Raw genomic sequence first — 22,320 nt, 5'->3', positions numbered from 1 at the left:
AGATAGATAGATAGATAGATAGATAGATAGATAGATAGATAGATAGATAGATAGATAGATAGATAGATAGATAGATAGATAGATAGATAGAGGACCACACCTCACCATAGAAAGTTAGGTATCCAAAAAGAGCAGCCAGGAAGTACATGATGTACATTATTGCAATGGAGATGTTGGCCACATGCTGCATCTTTTTCTTGGTGGCACTGAAACCAGAAAATATTGCCATGTGATGTCATAAACACGCACACACAAAAACAAACACAGACACACACAAAATATTACTGTATTATGCCCACAAAGAAAACATGTAGCCCAGCTACTATAAAATACCGTCTTCTGCTCCAGGGCTACTTCTCTTGCACGCATATGCAAAGATTCAAATTGAAAGCACCAGTGGGTCAAAGCGGGATGATGCATTTAAACTAACAGCATGCTACATCATTCAAGCAGTGCCAACATACTTCAAAATAAAGTGAAAGCAGTGCATGTGACTAGGTTATGATCAGCCAAGCACAAAGCAGACACAGTAGCTTTGCTCTTTATTATGCAATTTATTTCTTATCCAAGAACTTAGCAGGAGTTGCCATTATAAGAACATACTTGCGCAGCTCTGTGTAGATGGGGAGCACCTCAGGATGGCACACAAAGGCAAACGCCAGGATGGGGATGGTGTAGGCCGTCTGAAAATGAACCCCAACAGGTCACCATAGATACAGCAGCGCCATCCCAGACGTCTTACCACCAACCTCGTGCCTTTACTGCCCAATACTCCCCGAGACACATCACAGAGAGCTAATTGTTTCCCTGTGATTAACTTGGGCCTGGCTGTAGACCAGCCTTAGCCTATTTAAGAATGCCTTACTGGTAAGCTGCTAAGCAGCAGGAATTGGTCTTACTAGCCTGGGCAAAGAAAGTTTCATACTTTAATAAAATCCTGATAGGATTTCATGAAGATCACAAAAGAAATAGTCAGTATTTGCTAATGTTCTGGGGCTTGTTCTTGAGGTTGTTAATCCTAAGATGATGGAAATTCTCTGGTTTCTGTTCTTAAACTTTCAGCTCTGTGGTAACAGGTGCTGTGGACCTAGGTCTAGATGTAGACCTAGACCTACATTACTGAAGCAATTCTTAAATAAATTGTCCAAATAAAATTTTTAAAAAATGAAGCTATAGAAACTGAAAACACTGCTCAATGAAGAAACATTTGTCTTGTTGCAATTGTTGGAAAAAAATGCCTGTTATAGGCATCTTGTTGGGATGAAGTAAATATTTGCGTGAGATAGACTGAAAATGTTCTGACTCAATTTTATAATGAAATGTGTTCACAAGTGATTCATTCTAAAGATTTTTAAAAGTTTGAACCTAAATGCCTTTTTGTTGGAGGTAACCAAAATGAGTCTTACTGACTGGTAACTAAAAGCTCCATTACAGCTATATCGCTTAAGAGAAAATGAGCACTGAGTAAAATTATTTCCCCCCCCCACTTCCTGTCTCTTAAGATGCTTCCACATATTTCTAGCTTCACTGAATAAAAATTGAGGCTCTGGTCTTTATTGACCAGTTGCCATGGTGAATCCTGGCATTTTTGTTGGCTCTTCTTTATTACCCACAAACGTGCTCATAAATCAATGTGAACATACTCAGAGTTAACTCTGATCCCTGTTCTGGAGTTTCCGATCGCAGAGTTTATAAACTCGGAGTTCAGGGTTACGCACACAGTTTGTTAAAATGGAACAGGCCGTGGAAAGAAAGTGAACTGATAAATTTATCTAGCTGTGGTTAAGGTTCTTTGAAGACCATCCTGCTGTGAACGTATCTAGTCTTTGTAAAGAAAAAAACAAAACAAATGTACTTAGTAAAATGTCAGGCCTTTCCCATTTCCCTCATTACCTGTCTCTTTGGCCCAGAGAGGGCAAACCTGGTGATGTCACTATAGAAACCCAAATGCCAAAGCAATTTCTTCAGACAGCTCATGGGTCACTGTCCACCTTCAAGACTTTAATTAATCTGGGTTGTGTCTAGTGTTAAAAGCTTGATAAATGTCCTGATCTCTTGCTCAGTGCAATTGAGTGCTTCAAACCAAGATTTCCATGCTTAGACTGTGAAGAGGCACTGGCAACATGCTGAAGATGACTATGAAATAAGTGGGTGGCTGTCAGTGGCCATGGCAGTGGAGGTGCATTTGCAGAGTGAGTGACATGCGTGAACCTACTTGAGAGTTGAGGTTGGCCATTTTGGGAATACAGGCAGGATCTTCCTCCCCACCAGGATCTGTGACATTCATCCAGCTGGTAGTGCTGGTAGCGTTAAATGAAAAGTCCGTAAATGGACAAGGGACGTTGAACTTCTTGTAGATGACCTGTTCATAGCAGAGGAGAAAAGTGTCAGGCAGAAACGAAGGCTTTGGGACGCAGTTAATATATAAACAGGTAGAAAATATGTCACTGAGACCCCAGAGAGAAAACCAGAGAGAGAAAGAGAGAGTAAAGAGTGGATTATAGCTCACGCAGCCAAAACTAGGTCAGAGAAACACAGAGAACACAGCCTGGAACAGCCGCATGCAGACATTAGTCCACAGCAATGAGTAGGGACAGTAGGGAATACTAAATAGGTGGTGGGAGGCTCCCAGCGCATCTGACTATGCTGTCACCCAACAGACAATAATAAAGATGTGACGTGTCGTTTACATGTGTGCATTGCTAAAATCAGAGGACTTACAGCAATGAGGAAGAACACCATGCAGCTCAGTGAAAAGCCACTGGTGTATCCCAGATATCCTGTAACACAAATGATTCATTAGCCTTTCATGTCGTCATGAAATATAAGAAACATCTAAGGTATCACTAATAACTAGTCACATGTGAGGTAAAGCAGCACAACACACAGCATAAACTGACTTAATATGCTCAGAGCTCATTAGTGGAGTCAGACTGCTGCACCGACTGGCTCTGTTGTTCCAGTCGGTGACTCGACAGGACACGGACTTCTTACAAGAGGTCAGAAAATATGCACCCTCTTGTCATTTCCAACCTAGACATCCTTTTTCTTCCTTTCCTTTATTTTATTTTGTGCTGCTTTATCATGCACGACATCCGACTGTCTTTCTGAAATGCAATGTGTGCCACAAGAGTTGTAGTTTAGAAAATGAATGAACTCTTCTCTTTATTGTACCTGCAAACTTCTACAAAGAAGAGGAATACGGGATGTGACAAAGAAGGAGGTGTGTCATTGTTTGGAGTTCTCTTTCACGTTTTACTTTTTAAATGTTGATGCTGTTTCGTAGCCTTTCTTTCAGATTTTGCTTCTTTTTTCCCCACTGAACCTGGATCCTATCTGCTATTTGCTAACCTGCTTCATTTAACCTATGGATGTAGCTTTAGTTATTTAACTTATCTTTACCTTCTCATATCAAAGATCTGTAGTTTTGGGACCTTGGTTCTAGTGTCTTACATTTGAGTTTTGTCCTCTTTGCTAAAAAAGGGAAAAAAACAAAAAAACATCTCACTTGGCCCTGAAATACCTTCTTGCTGCCAGTAAAACTATTAATAAAGCATGGGCATCATCCAGAGAGAGAATTCACTGTCCTAAAATCAAAACAAAAACATGTATGAAAGGGCCTTAAAATATTTGATTAAAAAAATACTATAAGATATGATATCAGTTAATCAAACGAGTTAGAGGAAATTCTTATTTAGGCAATATGCTTGGTTCAGTGTTTAAGCATTGACAGTGGACATAAATCTACTCAAAGCATCGTTGATTGCTAAGTATTTTAAATCTTAGGAGCCAAATTTTTTGTAATATCTAAGGTTGGTTTGACTAAGACAGTTTAGACCAGAGTGTAGGTTTAGGCCAGACTAGACCATTTCACAAAAACATATACTGAATCATTTTAAGTCAAACAAACTTGGCTTAAATGAGCTAGTCTATGTTATCCCTGGGTTATAATAACACTAAAACGCAATGTTAGCATTCTATCAATCAGGGATTCTTCTTCATCACAGCTTTGCTGCCAGCAGCTTCTCTAAAGCAGCATAATTAAAGCCAGCTAGCACTAAGCTCTAGGCTTTAAGCTTTTCCTGGGGTCCTCCTTCTGTTTGAAACATTTTCTGAGGGAAAACAGCCGAGCTAACAGGATGCCGAGAAAAGAACTGCATTCATATTTCTAATATACTGCCTTGCTTGGTCTTGTATGAGCCACAGTTTAGCATGAGCAGCAAAAAATAAGCTCCTACTTAATCCAGTTCCAAAAAAAGTCATGACATTTCACACTCACCTAGCTGTTTCATGAGAGCCAGTGGTAATATTATTGCAATAGATACGATGATCACAAGGTAGTTTCCATTCAGGTACCATTCACTGCAGAGAGGCAGAAACACAAGACAGAAACAGCTAAATGTCAAAACGATGCATAAGAAAAAAAATGTGTGAACACCTTACACAGTACGCTAAAAAAAGGATTATTCTTTATCGCCACAAATATGCCAAGCAAATTAATTCACATCTGAAAAGAAAGGCGCATACACAAAATCCAGCTGGCTTGAAGTCAAACATTTAGAGGTGAAAATATAAGCCTCTTTGCTGCCCGTAGCACACGACACAAAAAGCTGTGGCTGTAACAAGGAAGCAGAGGTCACGTTCCTCAATATTTTTATGAGAGGGTTTTTAGGGGCTCTTGCATGGCACGACATGACAGGACATAAAAAGTTTAACTTTAATGTCTCTAATTAAATGGATTTCCAGACCTGTCAGCTGTTATTATTCTGCAAATTAAGATAAGAGTCACATTTAACAAAGACTATACTCAGTAACATTAATCCCAAAGTTCTTTTGAATAACGTGGATAAAGGAGGTTCTTCTATATTAGTATATTATGAGTTTAGATAATATACTGTATACACTTTTTTTGTATTTAATCTGACTATCATTGCATATCATATCAGCGTTATATGGAACACAGGGAACTACTACATATTGTGCAAAGCAGGAAAAACAGAATTTTGGCTACAAAGAAGAGATTCATATGTGGAGTTGAGCAAAACATACAAAAAACAGACTCCTCTGACAAAACAGGCCACGCGTTACAGTCACATGAAGAGCAACGTTTAGGAAGAAACCTGTGAGTTATTTTTAGCAGGACACAGTATGGGGTGATTCATTTCCAGCCTTCTGTCAGGTGAGAGATGCAACATCTGTTGAAGGATACACACCCACGGTCACGTATCTTAGAAAAGAACAGGCTCATCTATCCCTCGTCTATCCTCATCTTACCCTGCCCTACAGCCATCTGGCCTATGGGACACAATCTCTCACTGAAACACACACATGCACACACACACAATTCCTTAAAAAAGACAGATGTAGAATCACAATTTACCTTCAAAAGAACATATAGATACAGCCCTCTGGACACTGAGGCACCAGCAACCTGATCATAAGCTGAGCGATCAAACATGTAATCAAACACGCTGACACAGTCTCCAGTGTTCATTAATTGTGTATGTGAGCTAGCAACATAAGACACCCAAACACAAAAGGACACGGACACGTTTACATATGCAGAGGGTGGTCAAAATATATGCAACCCCGTGCATACGAGATAAAGGAAATGATCTATGTTAAAGTTAATATTTTAAATGTTTGTTGAGGTTGTGTGCAGCACAAGCAGGATTTAACAAAACCATTTGACAGAGAACACCAAAATTTTTATTTAAATTAAATTCACAGTTTAGTATATGGTTGTGTTTGTTAGGAGATGTGATGCTCCCCTATTATTTTAGTTGCCCCCTCTACAGTCCAGCAACATAAACGCGCACCCACTGACAGGATGAAATGCCACTGGGACAATCTAGCCTGTCATTTCAAATAAACAGTGATTGTTGACCGTGACCCACAGCACCGAGACTGCTACACAGAGAAAACAGAGCTGAGACCAGAAAACAACGTGGACGCTGCGTCACAGTACATTACTTCTACTGGGACTGCATATAGTGTGACACATCAATCTAAACTTTTACGAGCAAATGTAGCAGTGAGCCTTCTTTCCCCACTCTAAAGGTAAAAGCCAACAATGTGCATGCACTATTTTTGTGGCAAGCTTTATAATTTGGAGGAAACAGTCCCTCCACTTTAAAGTTTTCCATAAGCCTCTTTGTCTGAAGGCTGAGTAACTTTCAACTGTAACCTGTACACTCTCATTTCTCCCCCCTTCTTCAACCCCTTCTCTCAAAAACAAAAAGGTAGGTGAGGAGAAGCTGTAATTGGGGTAAAGGCTGACAGGGCAGGATCACACTTGAAATCCCATCTAAGAAAGGGAGTGTTGTTTGTCCCTGAGACCACCTGCACTAACCAGTGATATCCCATGGTTTACATTTTCAGCTGTGGAGTCTAGCGGTGTTTTGATGTCAGTGCTCTCGTTGGTCGCGGTGCTCTCCTCCTCCGGGGTGACCCTGACAGCTGTTCTCACGCCAGCTGCTCAGCGCATCCAGAGCAGCACCAGACCCGACAACTGCCGCAGCTTGGCAGGACTCCTCTGTAGATGCTGAAATCTTTGCTGACGCAGAATGACTGCATGAGGTCCCATTGAGAAGAGTACACTACGTTTTGTAGTGTGAGGAGGTTTGTGGATGTCAGCAAATGTCATACTGACCCAGATTTAAGTGCATTATCATACTTTTGCAAAACATTGAAATGTAGCATTTATAATTTGAGCGACAAGACCAAAATATAGTTTTTACATTTTACAAGAACAGATTTTTGACATACAGTACTGTGGAAAAGTGCTGAGCAACCCCTAACTTTCTTATATTTTGCTGGGAAAATTCAGGAACAGTTCTTCATTCTTCTTGGAAGACATTCAAAGCTCTTCTTTGGATGTTAGTTGCATTTTGTTTGATTCTCTATCAAGATGATCTCACACTGCTTCAATAATGTCAAGGTGTAGGGGAGGCCTATCAGTGATGGATTGTGTTCCACTGTGTGTTTTTACACCCGCATATGCTTTTATTGCAGTGGCAGTGTGTTTGGGATCAGCCAGTCAGCCGCTTTCCAGATGGTATTGCATGGTGGATCAAAATCTGACTGCACTTTTCCACATTCCATCAACTTCATGAAATCCCCAATACAACTGGCTGAAATGCAGCCCCAAACCATGACACAGCTGCCACCATGTTTTACAGATGGCTGAAGACAGTCACTGTTACACTACTCTCCTTCCCCTCAACATACTGACAATAAATTCAACAAAAATGTCAAAATGTCAGATACTCTCCATCTGCTGTTTGCTAATAGTTTATAATCAGCCACTTCTTTTGTCCTGCACTTGACAATTTTCCTTAATTTTTTAAGGACATGCTGCACATCATGTCGAGATGTAGCTCTCTGTGAATCATCTTGTTGATGCAAAAATACTATTTTATGCCTTCCTCTGTTATCTCTCGTATTGTTGTAGATTTGGATAAAGAAATGGGTGGAAATGACATGTTTTTGTAAAAGCATGCTAGTAAAAAGGGCCAAAAGATACAATTTAAAATAGTTTCTTTGCAAAGTTTTCTGTTATGTGTAGATGCATAACTCAGTGAGGGCCTTTTTCACTGTTGAATGAGTCAAAGAACAGTGTTAGATGGTTTAATATGAGCACCAAAAAAAGCAACATTCATCTGAAGATGGTCAATGAGCAAAAATGCAGCCAGTGTCTAAAGAAAAATATTGAATGACCTTCAGAAAGCCTGTAGAACTATCGCTCAAGCACACCTTAAAAACTGCAATGAAAACTTTTGAAGAGTACTATATAGAGTAGTATTTGCATTCTGCGCCTTCTGTTCTCCCTGGATCTGATATCAAACGTTGCAAAAGTGTGCAAACAAATATTTGTAGTATTTTATATTTTGTGTGCATTAGCAACTCACCCTGCAGGTTTGTCCACTTTTAGAAAAGCCTGGATGACCAAAGGCATCTCATATTTGACTATGTAAAGGTAACTGGACATGGCTGTGGACAAGACATAAGCACATATGTTAGTACAAACATATTGCAGCAGATAATAATATCAATAATAATATAAATATCCCTGAAAATAAAATAATAGAAAAGACAGTGTGGCAGTGTGGGGAAGATGACAGTGTGTGTGACCTCACCCCCAATGTTCTGCAGCGTGATGGCGATACCTGCCGCCATCTTCCCCGGGGTGCCAAACGCCCTGTATCCAAGCTGCTCATATGCACGTATGCCTGAGGGATAAAGGCCGCGAGATAAAAGAACATTATTTATGGATTAAATCCAGGTCATAGAGTAGAGAGGATTCACACACTGTAATCATTCAATACTGCAATCAATTTATGTATGCTAATGAGAAAATCCACATCGTTTAGCTCCACACGTACCTACAATGCCAGACGACTTCAGCAGTAAATGGATGGAATATGATGAAAGCACTGCTACCACTGTTAGCAGTAACCTGAAACAAAAGGACAACATCAGATGAACATTACTGCCACTTCTCCCACCAACTTTCACAACTAATCAACAACCCTAAAAAAAAATGTGGTTTTATATGTAACACTTTTACACCGCACATTATGCCAGAGGTTATTTATACAGCTGCACAATAAGCTTTCATTATCTATAGTTGCGTAGGAAAACTGGTGTCCCCGTGGCTTCGATTTATACCAGATTGTTACTCCAGCTGAACCAAGGAGGTTACCCTGTGTGCCCCTCTGGCCTCATAACTAACGGCTCACACACCAGATGGGCTGTTTAAAAAAACATTTTCAGTCCTAAGATTGACAGACAATAAGAACGAGTATCCTTTGTAAACAGTAATCACCCTTCTCTTTATTCCACAGTGGGAAATAACCTACTTCAGCCACAACATGTCATTCTCTCCATTTTCAAGAACTGAGTTATTTCCTTAGGAGGATCTTTTGTTTTGCAATTTTTCTTCTTCTCTTTTCTCTTTTCTATTCGATAATTCGATTCATATAATTGGACACAGGAACAGGCTAATTGTATTCCCCTTCAAAAACAGATTTCACTGTTGTGCTCATTAAAAAATATATTTTATTTTGAGTTTCTGTTTTTTTCAAGCCACCATTGTTCAAACAGACACCGCTCCAGATGCCTGACCATCTGCAGTGGTCTCTGTTTAGAAATCAGAGCTGATATTAGCAAAGATTTGAAAAATAAATGTTCTTAGTGTATAAATATGCATGCACAGAGTAACCACAAAGACATGGTCTACTTGTGTTGTATTTATAGATGGATATGTGTATTTATATAGATGACTTGCCAGTACTTTAATGTAATATTCTAACATTTTACTGGGATTTTTTAAAAAGAGAAGTTTAGAGAAATGTCACAATTCTAAGAATTTCGTTTACGTTTCACACGTGATATACTGACTTTCCCAGACCCCGTCCACTTCATTTCAACTATTTTTCTCCTTTCTCTTTTGCTGTTACTGTTGGCAACATTATTAATGTTCTTTCTCACACGCCCTCCTCTCTCCATTTCCCTCGCTTTAGAAAGGCCAGGCAGCCGGTCTTTCACCTCTCCTTCAACTCTTGGCCACTTTACAGTTTTTTTTGTTTGTTTGGGGTTTTTTTTCCAACTATGTGAAAGAATGCTGGGCTGACTTGAGGGCAAGGATTTAGTCAGTCAAGTGGCAGTGGGAGGACAGATCTGCTGACAGTCAGACAGACTGACACACTTGGGTCACTGTAGTTCTGTTCTCAGCTTTCCACCCCACTGCATTCCTGCCCAGACCAGTGACACTGACCCACTTAAGCACCCACAAGCAAAAATCGGGGTGGTATAAAACATCTGGAGATATAACTGAACCTTAAATCACCTTACATCTGGTCAGCATTCACCATAAATATTTACAGATAGTAGACAAATACAAGGTATACACTCACTGGACACTTCATTAGGTACACCTATTCAACTGCACTCTAACACAAATTTTTAATCTCACAATCACACTGTAGCAACTTAATGCGTTTAGGCAGAAAATGGTAAAGACGACCCGCTGAAGTTTAAATCGAGTGTGGAACGTGACTTTGAACTGTATTTCATGAATTATTCAGTGAGCGTAAACATCTAAACATCATGCATGCATATTGTTCAGCCATCCCTACAGTTTGCCAACTAAAATACATGTAACTATTGAGTTACACACAGTCAATAATGACTTACAGTATGTGGGTTGTTGCCCTGCAGGCCTAAATAATTACATATTAACATATGCAATTTAGCTTATAGTAGTTCATTCATTTATATTATTATGTTGTTGTCTTTTTTCCACTTATTTGAGCAAACACTAGTATTGTGTTCAGAATGACACAGTTCACTGTATGATAGTGTGACAAAAAAACAAAAAAAACGGGTTTAGGGGTTCGCTGACTCCACCGTCCTGCATGTCAAAGAGTCCTTGGGTGAAAGCTGTAGGATAAGGAAAACAGCACTTGTGTACATGAAGCTCATAGTGATAAAGTGTTTTGAGTGCTCAAATTGAGTAACAAAAGCACTATATAAGTACCAGTACATTTAATAAAAGATTATATGGGACTTCTGAAGCAATCGACAGCCTGAAGCCCTATCTAGAGCACAGAAACATTTCCAGCATTTCTTGCCAAATGGTGTCTCTGATCCTGACTTTGTTTCTCAGTTGCTGCTCTATTGTTTGGTACAAGATCATACAGATATGGACAAAAAGACAAAAAGGAAGAGGCTTTCATCTATAACAGGATGGATAAATAGACACTACTTGTTTCATTTGGTCACGTACTATAAACTCGCACATGCTTATTTGCTATGAGTTAGTTTCAGCTGTTGGTTACTGTCAAGCAAAATTCTATTGCATTCACACAGCAAAGTTCAAAATAAGGAGCTTTCTATACGCACACATAATTGCCTTGGAAATAACATCACAAATACAAAAGGTTTGGATGCTGTAAAAATGCACCTATCCACTTGAAAACAGTTCAAAGGCAACATATTAATGGTACAGTATGTCGACTATTTTTAAAAGTGATTTCTTCCTTAAAACACATGCTCGTTGGTTATGGACTACTTTGTCATATTCTTCATTTTCTATTGTAGCAACAGTTTTTTATAGGGTTACTGATTTGGATTGCAAGCTTTCAGCACAGATGCATGGTGTTGCTATATGTGCAGTATAACTACATTTTGTGTGCATTGCAGCTTGGCAATGTCTTGCTGAAATAAGCGAGGCCTCAGATTTCAATTTTTAAATGAAACATTGTTAAATGATCACTGGTTGGCTGTACGGCACAAACTAATGAAACAGTTTGGATCAAGACAGATTTACATTTAGAAACAAGGATGTAGTATCCTTGAATGGCATTTAAAGATCGATCATCAAGCTACAAGCACACCAAAGACACAGCGCTACTATACATTTTATTACTTGACGTTTCACTTTAACTGAAGGACAGTTCAATAAACTGTGGCTGTCAGAAATCTCTAAGAAATTGAGTGCTATGCGTCTTAGAACAGTGCCCTTTAATCATTCAAAGAAAGATGTGTAGGTTCAGCACCAGCCACCTTACAGTCTCTCACCATCAATCAGGGATGACAAGAAGACAAGAAGATGAGTGAAAGTGCTGATTCCACCCATGCGATTATCCTCTAGAAACACAAACCTCATTATTTTTCAGAACTGTGCAATAAAACAGATTAATCTTCAAACTATAAGCTTTGTGAACATGCACATTAAGACCCCACAAATCACGCAAAGCTTTGACAGCTCATCAGTCCAGTATAGAATCAACACGTTAGCTTTAATATTGTTGTTTTAGAAAAGAAATAGGAGCTATATTGCACCTCATTATGAAACTGATGCTAAGATAGGATACATGGATACATTAGACCTGTCTATAATGGAATGGGATTCAGATAGGGCGGTGTCATTTCTTTTTTTTTTATAATTGTTCACCTTCATCCAACTCACGTTAGTTCTGCTTCCGCTCTTTGTCCTATGTCCCGACAGTCTACGGCCACACCCGTGTATCACACCCTCAGTATATATACTCCCCTGCGTCCCCCCGTTCCTTTGAGAGACGGTCTTGTGGTTTCCCTTCAACATTTTCTACTCTGTTCTCCTTGAGTTCTTTTGTTTGGAGTTGAGATTTTGCTCGAGTATTTTTGCTAGCGTCTTTGTGTTTCCAGTGAGCTTTATAGATGAATGATGCTTTTGTTGTTTTTGGATTTTTGCCTTGGTGCGTTTGTTTGCTTGTCTGAACCTGTATGACCCTCTCTTTGCATTAAAGATTGGGACTTTGGGCTTTAACATGTGACTGTTGCAGCTACCATGACAGAAAGATATAAAAATATGCTTGATGATGCCAGGAGATGACACAACAACAAAATCTAAAGCAATTTAGTATTTAGTTTGCAAGATTTTAAGGATCATTCTGATCGTCTGTGAAGGTTCTCAGTCATCCAGGTCATCGTAGTCTAAGGAGCTTGGAAAGAAAAGCGTCTGGACTCTGAGACGTTTCACCTCTCATCCGAGAAGCTTCTTCAGTTCTAGGATCAAATGGTGAAGAGTGCCAGATTTAAGCCCTATGGGAGTGTCCCCCCAGGAGGGACAATGGACCCCCTAATGATCCTCTACCTAATCACACAAGACAAAGTATGAAGACAGGTGTAGGTCACAATCAGCCAAAGTTTTGGGTGAGCCCATTGTGAAACCTAACCCCACCCTATCATGTGATTTCCTGAGGTCAGATGGCCCATGATCATTCTGATCACCTTCTGTCTTTTCAACAAATACCATAACCAACAATAAATAAATAAATGGCCCAATCAAGCATACTGAGCATGGGAACTCTGTCAATGAAAGGTCAAAAGACCTCCAGTGCATGTAATTGGACAGAAAATAACAACTGCAGTGGACTGTGACGTCATTAATCTGACAGACTGCACTGCTATTTTAAATGTTAAGCTGTTCTCACACACAGCACCCACATGCACTGTCTGAAGGTAGAATAACAACCGCACAGAAAAAAAGTGGTAATTTTTTTCATCTGTTACTGCAAATGTACTTGTTTACAGCACATGTAAATGAGTTCCAGTACGATCTGTCTGAGTCATTATTTATCAAACAAATGTGCCCGGTGTTGCCGGTTTCTGTGTCATAATGAAGTTCTGCTGCTGGGTTAATACAAAACAATTATATTTTTCAATTAGGTGCTATTTATGAGTGACGCCGATCTTGACCTGGAATGACCTTAGAGGGAGGGAATGAATCAGGCGTGTCAGTGATGTAGTGCGGTTAACGTGCAATCAAGGAAGTAACATGTTCCTGACATTGGACGTTTATGAACAACTTACAAAAACAGGACGACGCCCGCGTTGGCCATAGCATACGCAAGTCCCAGGATTCCACTACCCATGATTGCATTGCCCAAGTTGAAGACAGACATCCCGAATGAGGTTTTTCCTTCAAACTGCAACCGACAAGAGACAGAGGGCCAGAGTAAGCGTGTTATAACTTCAAGCACTTGCAGGCTTTGCCTATAATTCTAATAAAGCCGTTTGAACTTACATCTGTAAAGCGCGTAGTCTTCTTCTCCTCCACGCCTGATAAGAACTCCTGGCTCTCTGGTAGATTGGTGTCTGCATTTTCAGTCCTGTTAGGACTAACAATCACAAAAACTGTCAGAGGAGGACAAAGGAGCTGCACTAAGAGCAAAAACACTCAAATTAACAGCCTTACTGTGTTTCTGCCTTAATTTTCACAAAGAGAAAACAGGTGAGACAGATGCCACACACTTACTGTGAAACATTTTTTGCTCCTTTATTGCATCATACGTACCTAGCATTCTGGGCACTATTGGCTACAGTTTCCCTACAAGCAGCGTAGGGAGCAGTCATCCATCACCCAACGAGAGCACAAAGTGGAAAAACAACACCCAGAGTCATAATTTAATAAGAGCAATAACACTACAGTGAAAGGATTGTCTATAAATGATCGCCTGTGTCCTGGAGAGAGACGCTTTAATTATCCCATCTATTACATGGGCACAGGATACAACAAGTATTGCTAGACAGCCAGTGACATGATAATTAGGCACTGAGCTCACTCCATTATCCAGCACAAATTCCGGTACAGTAACTGAGAAGCCGATATGAGAATATTTTACTTAAAGGCACTTCAAAAGACATGTAATATGCTTGCATTATTTGCTGTTACATGGGTTGTGCCTTCAGTTATGAGAGTCACTCTAATGACTAGGCCACAGCTAAGCCACAGGCAGCAGGTTAGAATAATCGGTCTAACTGGAAAGAACAAACTTATCTACTGCACTGTATCTATCTTCAATGTGTTGTGAGTATAGTGATTGAAATACAAAATTCCACCCATATACAGTATTTTGTCTTTGGACTGCCACAGGTAAAGGCTTCAAGTCAGAGCAGCCACTGAAGAAATCAACTTACTTCATTTAAGGTAAAGAATCCAGTTTGGCATTTTCCTTGACCTCTGGCATTATCTTGCTATGAGAATTTGTTCTGTTTTATTAGGGGCACTTTTGTGACCCAAAACTGAATAATTTTTTTTAAAACCTTTAAAATGTTTTAGTGATTTATTGAAACAACACCAACCTTTGACTACTAAAAAGTAAGTAATAGATCATATTTATGGACCTGTATTTTCCAAAGGCAACATGAGCAAAATAAAAGAAATCCAAATTAATGACTACTTCAGTGATAGTAGCTTCCACCTCAAACACTGATATTATTTAGGATTTGCTTGTTAAATGTAAAAACACATGACATTTTACCTTTGCAAAAAAAAAGAAAAGTGCATATCAACAACATAATTAAGTGGAAAAAACTGGTTAAGCATTGTTGTATGTCGTTGTGCATTACTGACACAAGTATACACTGTAATAATCTATAGTATACTCACTTTTCACCGTCCTCTGCAAGTGGTGTTTTGGCTGATGCTGAGATTTCCTCCCCAGGCTCGTGGCCTTTCCCATTAGGAATGGCACTCGCCTCAGCTGGAGTGTTCTCCACAGTCTCTGCTGGTTTATCCTCACTCATATCTGCTACAGTAGCTAATAATTTGTCCCTTGAAATTATGTGACCTTTTTTACTTCTTGCGAGAAAGTGAAGCTCTTATTTTCCTCGGTGGATCTGTAAGAGAAAAAAATAGGAGTTTAAGATGACCATTTTGCAATGAAACATCATCCATATTATGGCAGTTCTCTGGCATGTAATAACAACAAGACAATGAAAAGAATCACAGAATCATTGAGGTCATTCAAAGGTGTCTGTATCTTCAAACACCACACTCATGATTTTATCCACTGCTAAGAAGAGGATGGCAAAGACAACTCAGACGATTCAGAAAAATAATGCAAAAAATTTCAGTGAATTCAATTAAAATTTTCTTTTTTTTAAATGAACTTTTTATTAAACCACACACTGGAAATGGAAGCAAATCAAGATCAACGTGACTGTAAAACTAGCCAACATTTCCTCCTGTAATCAAAAGCAAAAATAAGCTCCCACTAAAATAGATGTTTTGGCAAGTGCCATGAATAATTAACACATCAGCTGACAGGTCTACACTGAGCATACACATCTTTGAGTTAGCTGTGACACACTGGGCTTTGCATCAGGACTCTATTTCCTGGGTATCCTGTAGTGTTTTGTTGTCTTAGCTGACCAGCTGACATGAGAGGCCCAGAAAAGCCCCAGTGACATGTATCTCCTGGTCGCTGTTGTCTAAAGCCCCCTGTCTGGCTTGCCCTGAATGTTCTCCTTTGGTCTGCTGCATAAACAGCGGTGGAAGCTATGACACTGGGGGGCCACAAAGGAGGAACACACAAATGTTTAAATCCCCAGCACTGGGATAAAAAGAGCAGAACCAGCCAAGACCAGCTACAAACCAGTTCTACCCGTCTTTGTGCCTTCATTTTTCTGCTTGTCACTTTTCTCTTGGTTTCCCCTTTTATTGAAGAGGGTTCAGCATTGCCACAATGCTCAGGGTTTTCTGTACTACCATTCCTGGCAACCACTCAGCTCTCCTTCTTCTCTCAGGCTTCTTCCGTTTCACAGCCCGCTCTTTTAAATGTACCAGCTCTTTTTTTCACAAATGTTTCACCGCATCAAATACAGTGTGCGTTGAATAAACTCCTCACCTAGCAGTCCTCTGAACCTGTCCTACCAACCACATTGCTGTGAGCTTCACTGCGCAGCCAGGCCTCTTGGTATCTCTGGCTAAAGCCAGGCAACGTGGTTGGGCAGCAAAGCACAGTGCACAATGGCACATGTTGTGTGGTTTCCTGGGAACGGCTTGGAGAACAGTGGCACTATTGTGCCAGGCATCATTATACTCCCGGGGCCCCTTTGGCTGTAGTTCGCCACTCGAGAGGCTGAAAAGGTATTTTACTGGCCTCTAATTGAAAAGATGCCACCTTGAATTCAGTAAATGCCAATATCCTGTATCCATGCACAGTTGTAGCAGAGATGCTGACGGCAGCAATGGCAGAGGCAGGGCCACTCTCATGGGACAAATCACCGCACAGAACCACATTGCCACTCAAACAGTCTACAAATCACGAAACAGTTCAGGGAAGCCATTCAAAGACAATATGCGATGGGCTGTCCAGCTACAAGGGTTTCTTCTAAATGACCTTGTGCAGCAGAGCTTGAAACAGCAGACCTGATTGGCGTGAGTTGTATCTTCGGCAATCATTATGTTCAGCAAAGGAAACACAAGACATTCTTGAAGGCAATTGAGTGAGAAGCAATAAACTGTCATGGACAGCATACGATGTGTATCCCTTACATGGTCATTAGTGAGCATGGATGTTGATAGGATTTGAAAATAGGATGTGAAAAAGCCTACCTAGCCTTTCAGTAGCAAGCGACTGCTTTATTATCTCTGAGTCTGAACATAGTACAGACATCAAGCAGTAAAAGAAAAATCCTTGCACATGACTCAGGTGGCCTATATCATTTTTTTCCATTACTAACATGCATGTATGCATGTATTGTTCTTAGTTTTATGACCACACAAGCGCAAATGACTACAGACAAGAAACGATGGAGTTGCAGCCCAACAGCTTGAAACCCAGTAGCCACAGAACCATTGTGATATTAAACAGTGGCAGGCTTGTGTCTACAAACTGGGATTTTCTGTAGTCTCTAGACACTATGTCATGCTAGCATGTAATATCTGTTTAGGCTGATTTCAGATCCAAGGGTTTGAAGAATTTTCAAGGTTGTTTATTTGGGGTTAAATGCCAAAGGTGGCAGCTAAAATACTACAGTACTAAAGTACTACAGTACTTAAGTAGAATTTTTGGATATCTGTCCATTACTTGAATATTTATTTTTGTTGCATGCTTAAATTTTACTCCCTACATTTTCACACAATTATCTGTACTTTGCACTACTTACATCTTTGTAACAGGCTCATTACTTTAGGTTTAACACGCTTGAGACTTATTGATTACTTTGTGCTACTGCCCAAGTTTCCACCTAAGTTGGGGAAATAATACTATTAGTATGTCCATGATCGATGCTTATCACATATGACTGATGTAAACGATGTGGAAACAAAAGTTGCAAAACAACCGCACCATTTGCACCATATTATACTAGACTACAAGGAGTCACATCTTTTAAATGCCAGGTAACTTCAAATGCAACATTTCAAACAACTCAACAAACATCAGAAAACACTCAACATGTTTCTGTGCAGTTTGTCACACAAGGTGTCTGCTGCTGTTATTTTAGGCCACCTGTGGGCTGTGTGATGGTTTTATAGCTGACCTTGTGTTGTTCTTTCCATGCTGGCTGTGTTTACTTTTAGGCAACTGAGGGTGGAGCTGAACTGGTTAGAGATCGAACAAACCTGAGCAGGTTGGGCTCAGGAGGCTTTAAAGCATTTAAAGCTGTTTTCCATTCACAAATTCAGGTGATTTAAATGTACTGACTAATATATATGGCTGAGACACGGCTTATCTGATTTACTTAATAAAAATCTTCAGCATCACTCAAAGACTGTCTGTGGTCTCCTTTGTTTGTCACACCCAGAACTGGGCTCTGGGTTCAAATCCTATACCACCATAGAAAACCAGGGATATCTTTACAAAACTTTAAATTAAGCAAAAAATTGTAGACAGAAATTTTTTTTTATTTAACTAAACAACAGAAGGCCCATGTAGGAAGACTAGAATTTCCACATTGCTTTCCAAAAATCCTTAATCCTATGCAAGACTTAATGCCACATTGTGATGCTCTTGGTGGGAGTAAATGAGTCTTTCCACAGCAACTGCAGAGGCTATGTTGATTCAAGCCCTCATCTAAAGCATCACCTCCGTTTGCCAACACACAGTGAGTGTGTCTGCCTCCATTCGCTGGCTCTGACGTAAGCAATTTTGCAGCGAGACGTCATCCCAGGAGGAGGGAAGCAGAGCCAGACAGTTTTTGTTGATTGTTATTCCCGAGTGATACCTGAATCAAATAACACTGATTCACCCTAAAGTATCGCTGTGCTTGTGTGAATTTGTGTTTGCAGTCAATTTAGTGTATACTGTAATTAAATGTGTGGCTCTCTATGCGTCTTGGTGGGTGGTGGGGGTGTTTATGTAATGAGTAATCTCAAACTGTAATACTGCTGCTGCTGCCACTGCTTGATGACATTCTAACAGGCCCGGGGGCCATATGAGTCTTCTTAATTGAGTCCCCAGTGTAATTTTCGAGGCTCTTAATCTGTTGAAATGTGTCTGACATTCAATGACTGTTTTTTACACCCAGGTCCAGTAAAGCAGACCTAAGATGTTTTAAATACTATAAGAAAGCAGGATGTGAATTATCATATCTATTTTGCTCATATAAAAGCTGACAAAGTGACTGTGCTGTGCAAGTCTGAGTCAATCATCATTTCTTTGTATTTTGTTGGGAAAATGGGAAATAGTTACAGAGATTTGTTAAAAGATCTACAAGCACATATGGGGTTTGAGGCAAAACAGAGTTTGTAAAATTCTAACAAACTGTAAAGACAATATTTGGTAAGACCATCTTTGTTTTTCAACACATTCTGAACTCTCTTAGGAAAGCTTTCGTGGAATTACTTTCTTCAGAAACAGCTCTCCATGCTCCCTGAAGGACATTCAAAGCTTTCCTTTGGATGTTGGCAGCGTTTTGTTCTTTTCTCTGTCAATATGATCCCACTCTGCTTCAATAATGTTGAGGTCTGTGTTCTGGGGAGCCCAGTCTACGACTGATAGTGCTCCACTGTGTGTTTCTCTATGGTATGCTCATCCTGCATGCTGAAAATTGCCAATCAGACACTTTCCAGATGATGTTGTATGGTGGATCAAAATCTGATGATAATTTTCTGAGTTTTATTCCTTGACACAATCTCTGTTGTTACACTACCTCTTACCGTACAGTACTAATCTCCATTTGCACTATTTGCCTATTTGCACTACTCTGCCTGGTTTACACCCAATGTCATTTACCCATTATATTGTATATTGTATAGTTTTCTTGTTATATGTAAAATTGTATTGTATTTATTTATTTAAATTTTTACTTTTTAATTATTTTACCTGCATTTTTTAATCACTCTTATATTTAAATGTTCATTTGCTTTTTTATCTGGGGATTGAGAGTAACGTAGTTTCTATTCTCTGTATGTCCTGTACATGTGGCAGAATTGACAATAAAGTTGACTTTGACTTTGACTTTGACAAACACCACTGGCTGAAATGCATCCCCAAACTATGACAAATTTTCCTATTTGCTGACTTTAATGTATCACTAAAAATGTTAAACAAAAGGAAAATTAAAGTGTGCTTGATTACTCATTAAATGCTCTTGACTATTTTGTAATATTTTGTGTCCTGGAAAAATGACAGGCAGCAAATATCTCATCCTGTTCTGTCCATGAATGTAAAAAGATTTCCTGGAGCTTAAGAGATTACATATGCCCATAACTTAACTGATGAGCTGCTAATAAGTCTATCAGCTAACAGTTTACTTTAAAACAATGAGTTCAGACTTGGCACCTCTGAAAGTCAGGATGATAAAAATGATCAGATTAGGGTCCATCTCTTTAAAGCAGGAAATGAGGATCAAACGGCTCAGGCCACTCCTGTATAAAAATAGCTGCTGACGAGGGAATAGCCTGACTGTAACCTCACATCATGTCACACATAAAGCTGTGTTTAAGTCCTCTGAATGTGCCACTGCACACAGCAGCTGCCTCAAATCAGCAGAAAATGCTTAACTAAAGCATCCAACAACCATCTGTTGGTGTTCTGGTGTTCACATAAAGGTAAAATTTACACAGATACACAACCACAAAGCATATGGAGCTTAATAATGGAAAAATCTCATGCTGTTATTGAATGAAGGAAACCCTCCAAACAGCTACAGGGAGAAAATAAAGCTATTTATGATAGAAAAGCATAAGAGGCCAGTGTAGAATTTACCTTGCACTAAACATGGCTTTTTAAAGTCCAATATCGATGGTCATACGAAATCCTCGGTAGTTCAAATATGAAAGCTACTCAGTCCTATTTACTAGTATTTCATTATTAATATCTAATGAGTTTTAAAAGACATCTGTTTTCTTCCACTTATCCAGTTCCATCCATCCCAGCTGTCAAAGGCTGATCCCCAATCTGTCGCAGACCTAATGCAGAAACAACCACTTGCACCCACAGGCAATTTAGGATTACCCATCAACCTAACATCATGTCTTTGGACAGAGAGAACATACAAAGCCCCCAGGCTGGAATTAAGCCCACTCCCTTCTTGCTGTGAGGCAAGAGTGGAAACCACTGCACTGGCCAGATACAAACAGAGAAAACATTTTCTGCTCTCCAAAGGTAGAGCACTAGCTCCCCTTTTCAGATGCTTTTCGCTTGTGTGGCAATGTCTGATAAACCTTAAAAGATCCCATAATAAAGCATTATGGAATATTTGTTGTACATTTTGATGCCCTAACTGATAAAAATTAAAATAAAGTAAAAACCTTTTTGTCAGTTTGACTGCTTCTGTAGTTTCTGCACTCTGCCTTTGTATGGCAGCAGAGTTTCTATAGTACTTCACTGTAAGCAGAGTAAGCATTGTCTTCGGCACATCGCAGATGAGTTGGCTTGCGTTTCTATGACTGGAGTAGTTTTGCTGCTATTCAATTAACGCTCAAAAAGAATTAAATATTCCCAACACAACATGCACAAGGGTTGAAAATCTTGTGTTAACTGTCTTCAGGCCTCTCATTACCACTGCCCCCATGAATACTGGCATCCTCTGCTTCTGTTTCCTTACAGGTTGTTTTCCTGACCTCTCTCTCTCTCTCTGCAGCAGGCCATGAAGCACTACTGTGATTAGCCAGCAGGGCGAATAGGAGATTAACTTCTGACTGACAGATTTGTACGTGAGCTTCTGAGATGCTCCTCATATCCAGCGTTCCTATAAGCTGCTGTGAGACACACACGTCAGAGACTATAATACCACACTGGATGTGGCCCTAGATTAGCAGTGCACTTTAATATACACTGAGGTAGAAGGCATTATATCACAGCAAATGTTTCAGAGGGAATCTCTAATCATGATCATTGTGACTGTTTAAAGCAAAAATTTCTCCTTCAAACCACATTTGAAACAGAAGAGCGGACGATGTGTAGGAATGCACTAATTTAATAACACTCACTATTTTAACCAACTGTTACCGATGTTTGGCTGACATATGATGATGTGTGCTAATAAAGTCTGAAAGATGAACTTCTGTCAGTAAAATATTCTGCTTCACATCAAAACATTCCTCAGTAGTAGTAGTAGTAGCATTAGTACGGAGAATCATGTACAATTTGTGAAAAATCTTAGGAAACATCAGTACAGATTTCTTGAATTTAATAATACCGGTAACTATCCTGAGTATGTATTAGGCTATCTAAGCATGGTGACAGTTGCTCAGAGGTTGTCAGATTTTATCTTAGTAAAGCTGGCTCTATTGCTCCATACGAGCTAGAATAACACTGGCTTTGGTCAGCAACTTTTAAAATCTTGGACCCACGCCTTGACTTGATGTATGGGTCTCCCCTGTATTAAAGAAATAGACACTGATCAAGGTTGAGAGTGCCTGACTGAATGAACTGATAAACTACCACATTTTGAGACCTGAAATCAATCTGTATCATTTTACTTCGTCTGCTAAAAACTATTAGTCAGGCAAAGGAAAAGCACTAGCTACACCCTCCCACATAGCAAAATTGGTATGGCCCAGATCTGGTCCACACAATGTGCTTACACATGTTCCAC

General features: G+C 39.7%; 1 protein-coding gene across 3 annotated transcripts in view; it reads right to left on the bottom strand.

Annotated features, from left to right (window-relative positions):
* The window catches only part of LOC102313400 (sodium-coupled neutral amino acid transporter 3), a 36,393-nt gene that overhangs the window by 5,000 nt on the left and 9,073 nt on the right, over positions 1–22,320 (bottom strand). For 2 of the 3 annotated variants that reach the window (XM_005941107.3, XM_005941108.3), the window contains exons 2-13: positions 14,939–15,168; positions 13,844–13,876; positions 13,574–13,667; positions 13,360–13,475; positions 8,385–8,458; positions 8,139–8,231; positions 7,911–7,992; positions 4,280–4,362; positions 2,722–2,780; positions 2,216–2,362; positions 604–683; positions 106–206 (exon numbers count right to left, since the gene is read on the bottom strand). In XM_005941107.3, coding sequence (XP_005941169.1) covers positions 106–206; positions 604–683; positions 2,216–2,362; positions 2,722–2,780; positions 4,280–4,362; positions 7,911–7,992; positions 8,139–8,231; positions 8,385–8,458; positions 13,360–13,475; positions 13,574–13,667; positions 13,844–13,876; positions 14,939–15,075 — 1,099 coding nt within the window. In that variant the 5' untranslated portion in view covers positions 15,076–15,168. The remainder of the gene's footprint in view (positions 1–105; positions 207–603; positions 684–2,215; positions 2,363–2,721; positions 2,781–4,279; positions 4,363–7,910; positions 7,993–8,138; positions 8,232–8,384; positions 8,459–13,359; positions 13,476–13,573; positions 13,668–13,843; positions 13,877–14,938; positions 15,169–22,320) is intronic. The other variant, XM_005941109.3, reaches the window with a different exon arrangement.

The sequence above is a fragment of the Haplochromis burtoni genome, unplaced genomic scaffold (assembly GCF_018398535.1).
Source record: "Haplochromis burtoni strain Fernald_Lab_line unplaced genomic scaffold, NCSU_Asbu1 Contig_177, whole genome shotgun sequence".
Classification (NCBI taxonomy): Eukaryota; Metazoa; Chordata; class Actinopteri; order Cichliformes; family Cichlidae; genus Haplochromis; species Haplochromis burtoni.
This window is presented reverse-complemented; position numbering and strand designations above follow the sequence as displayed.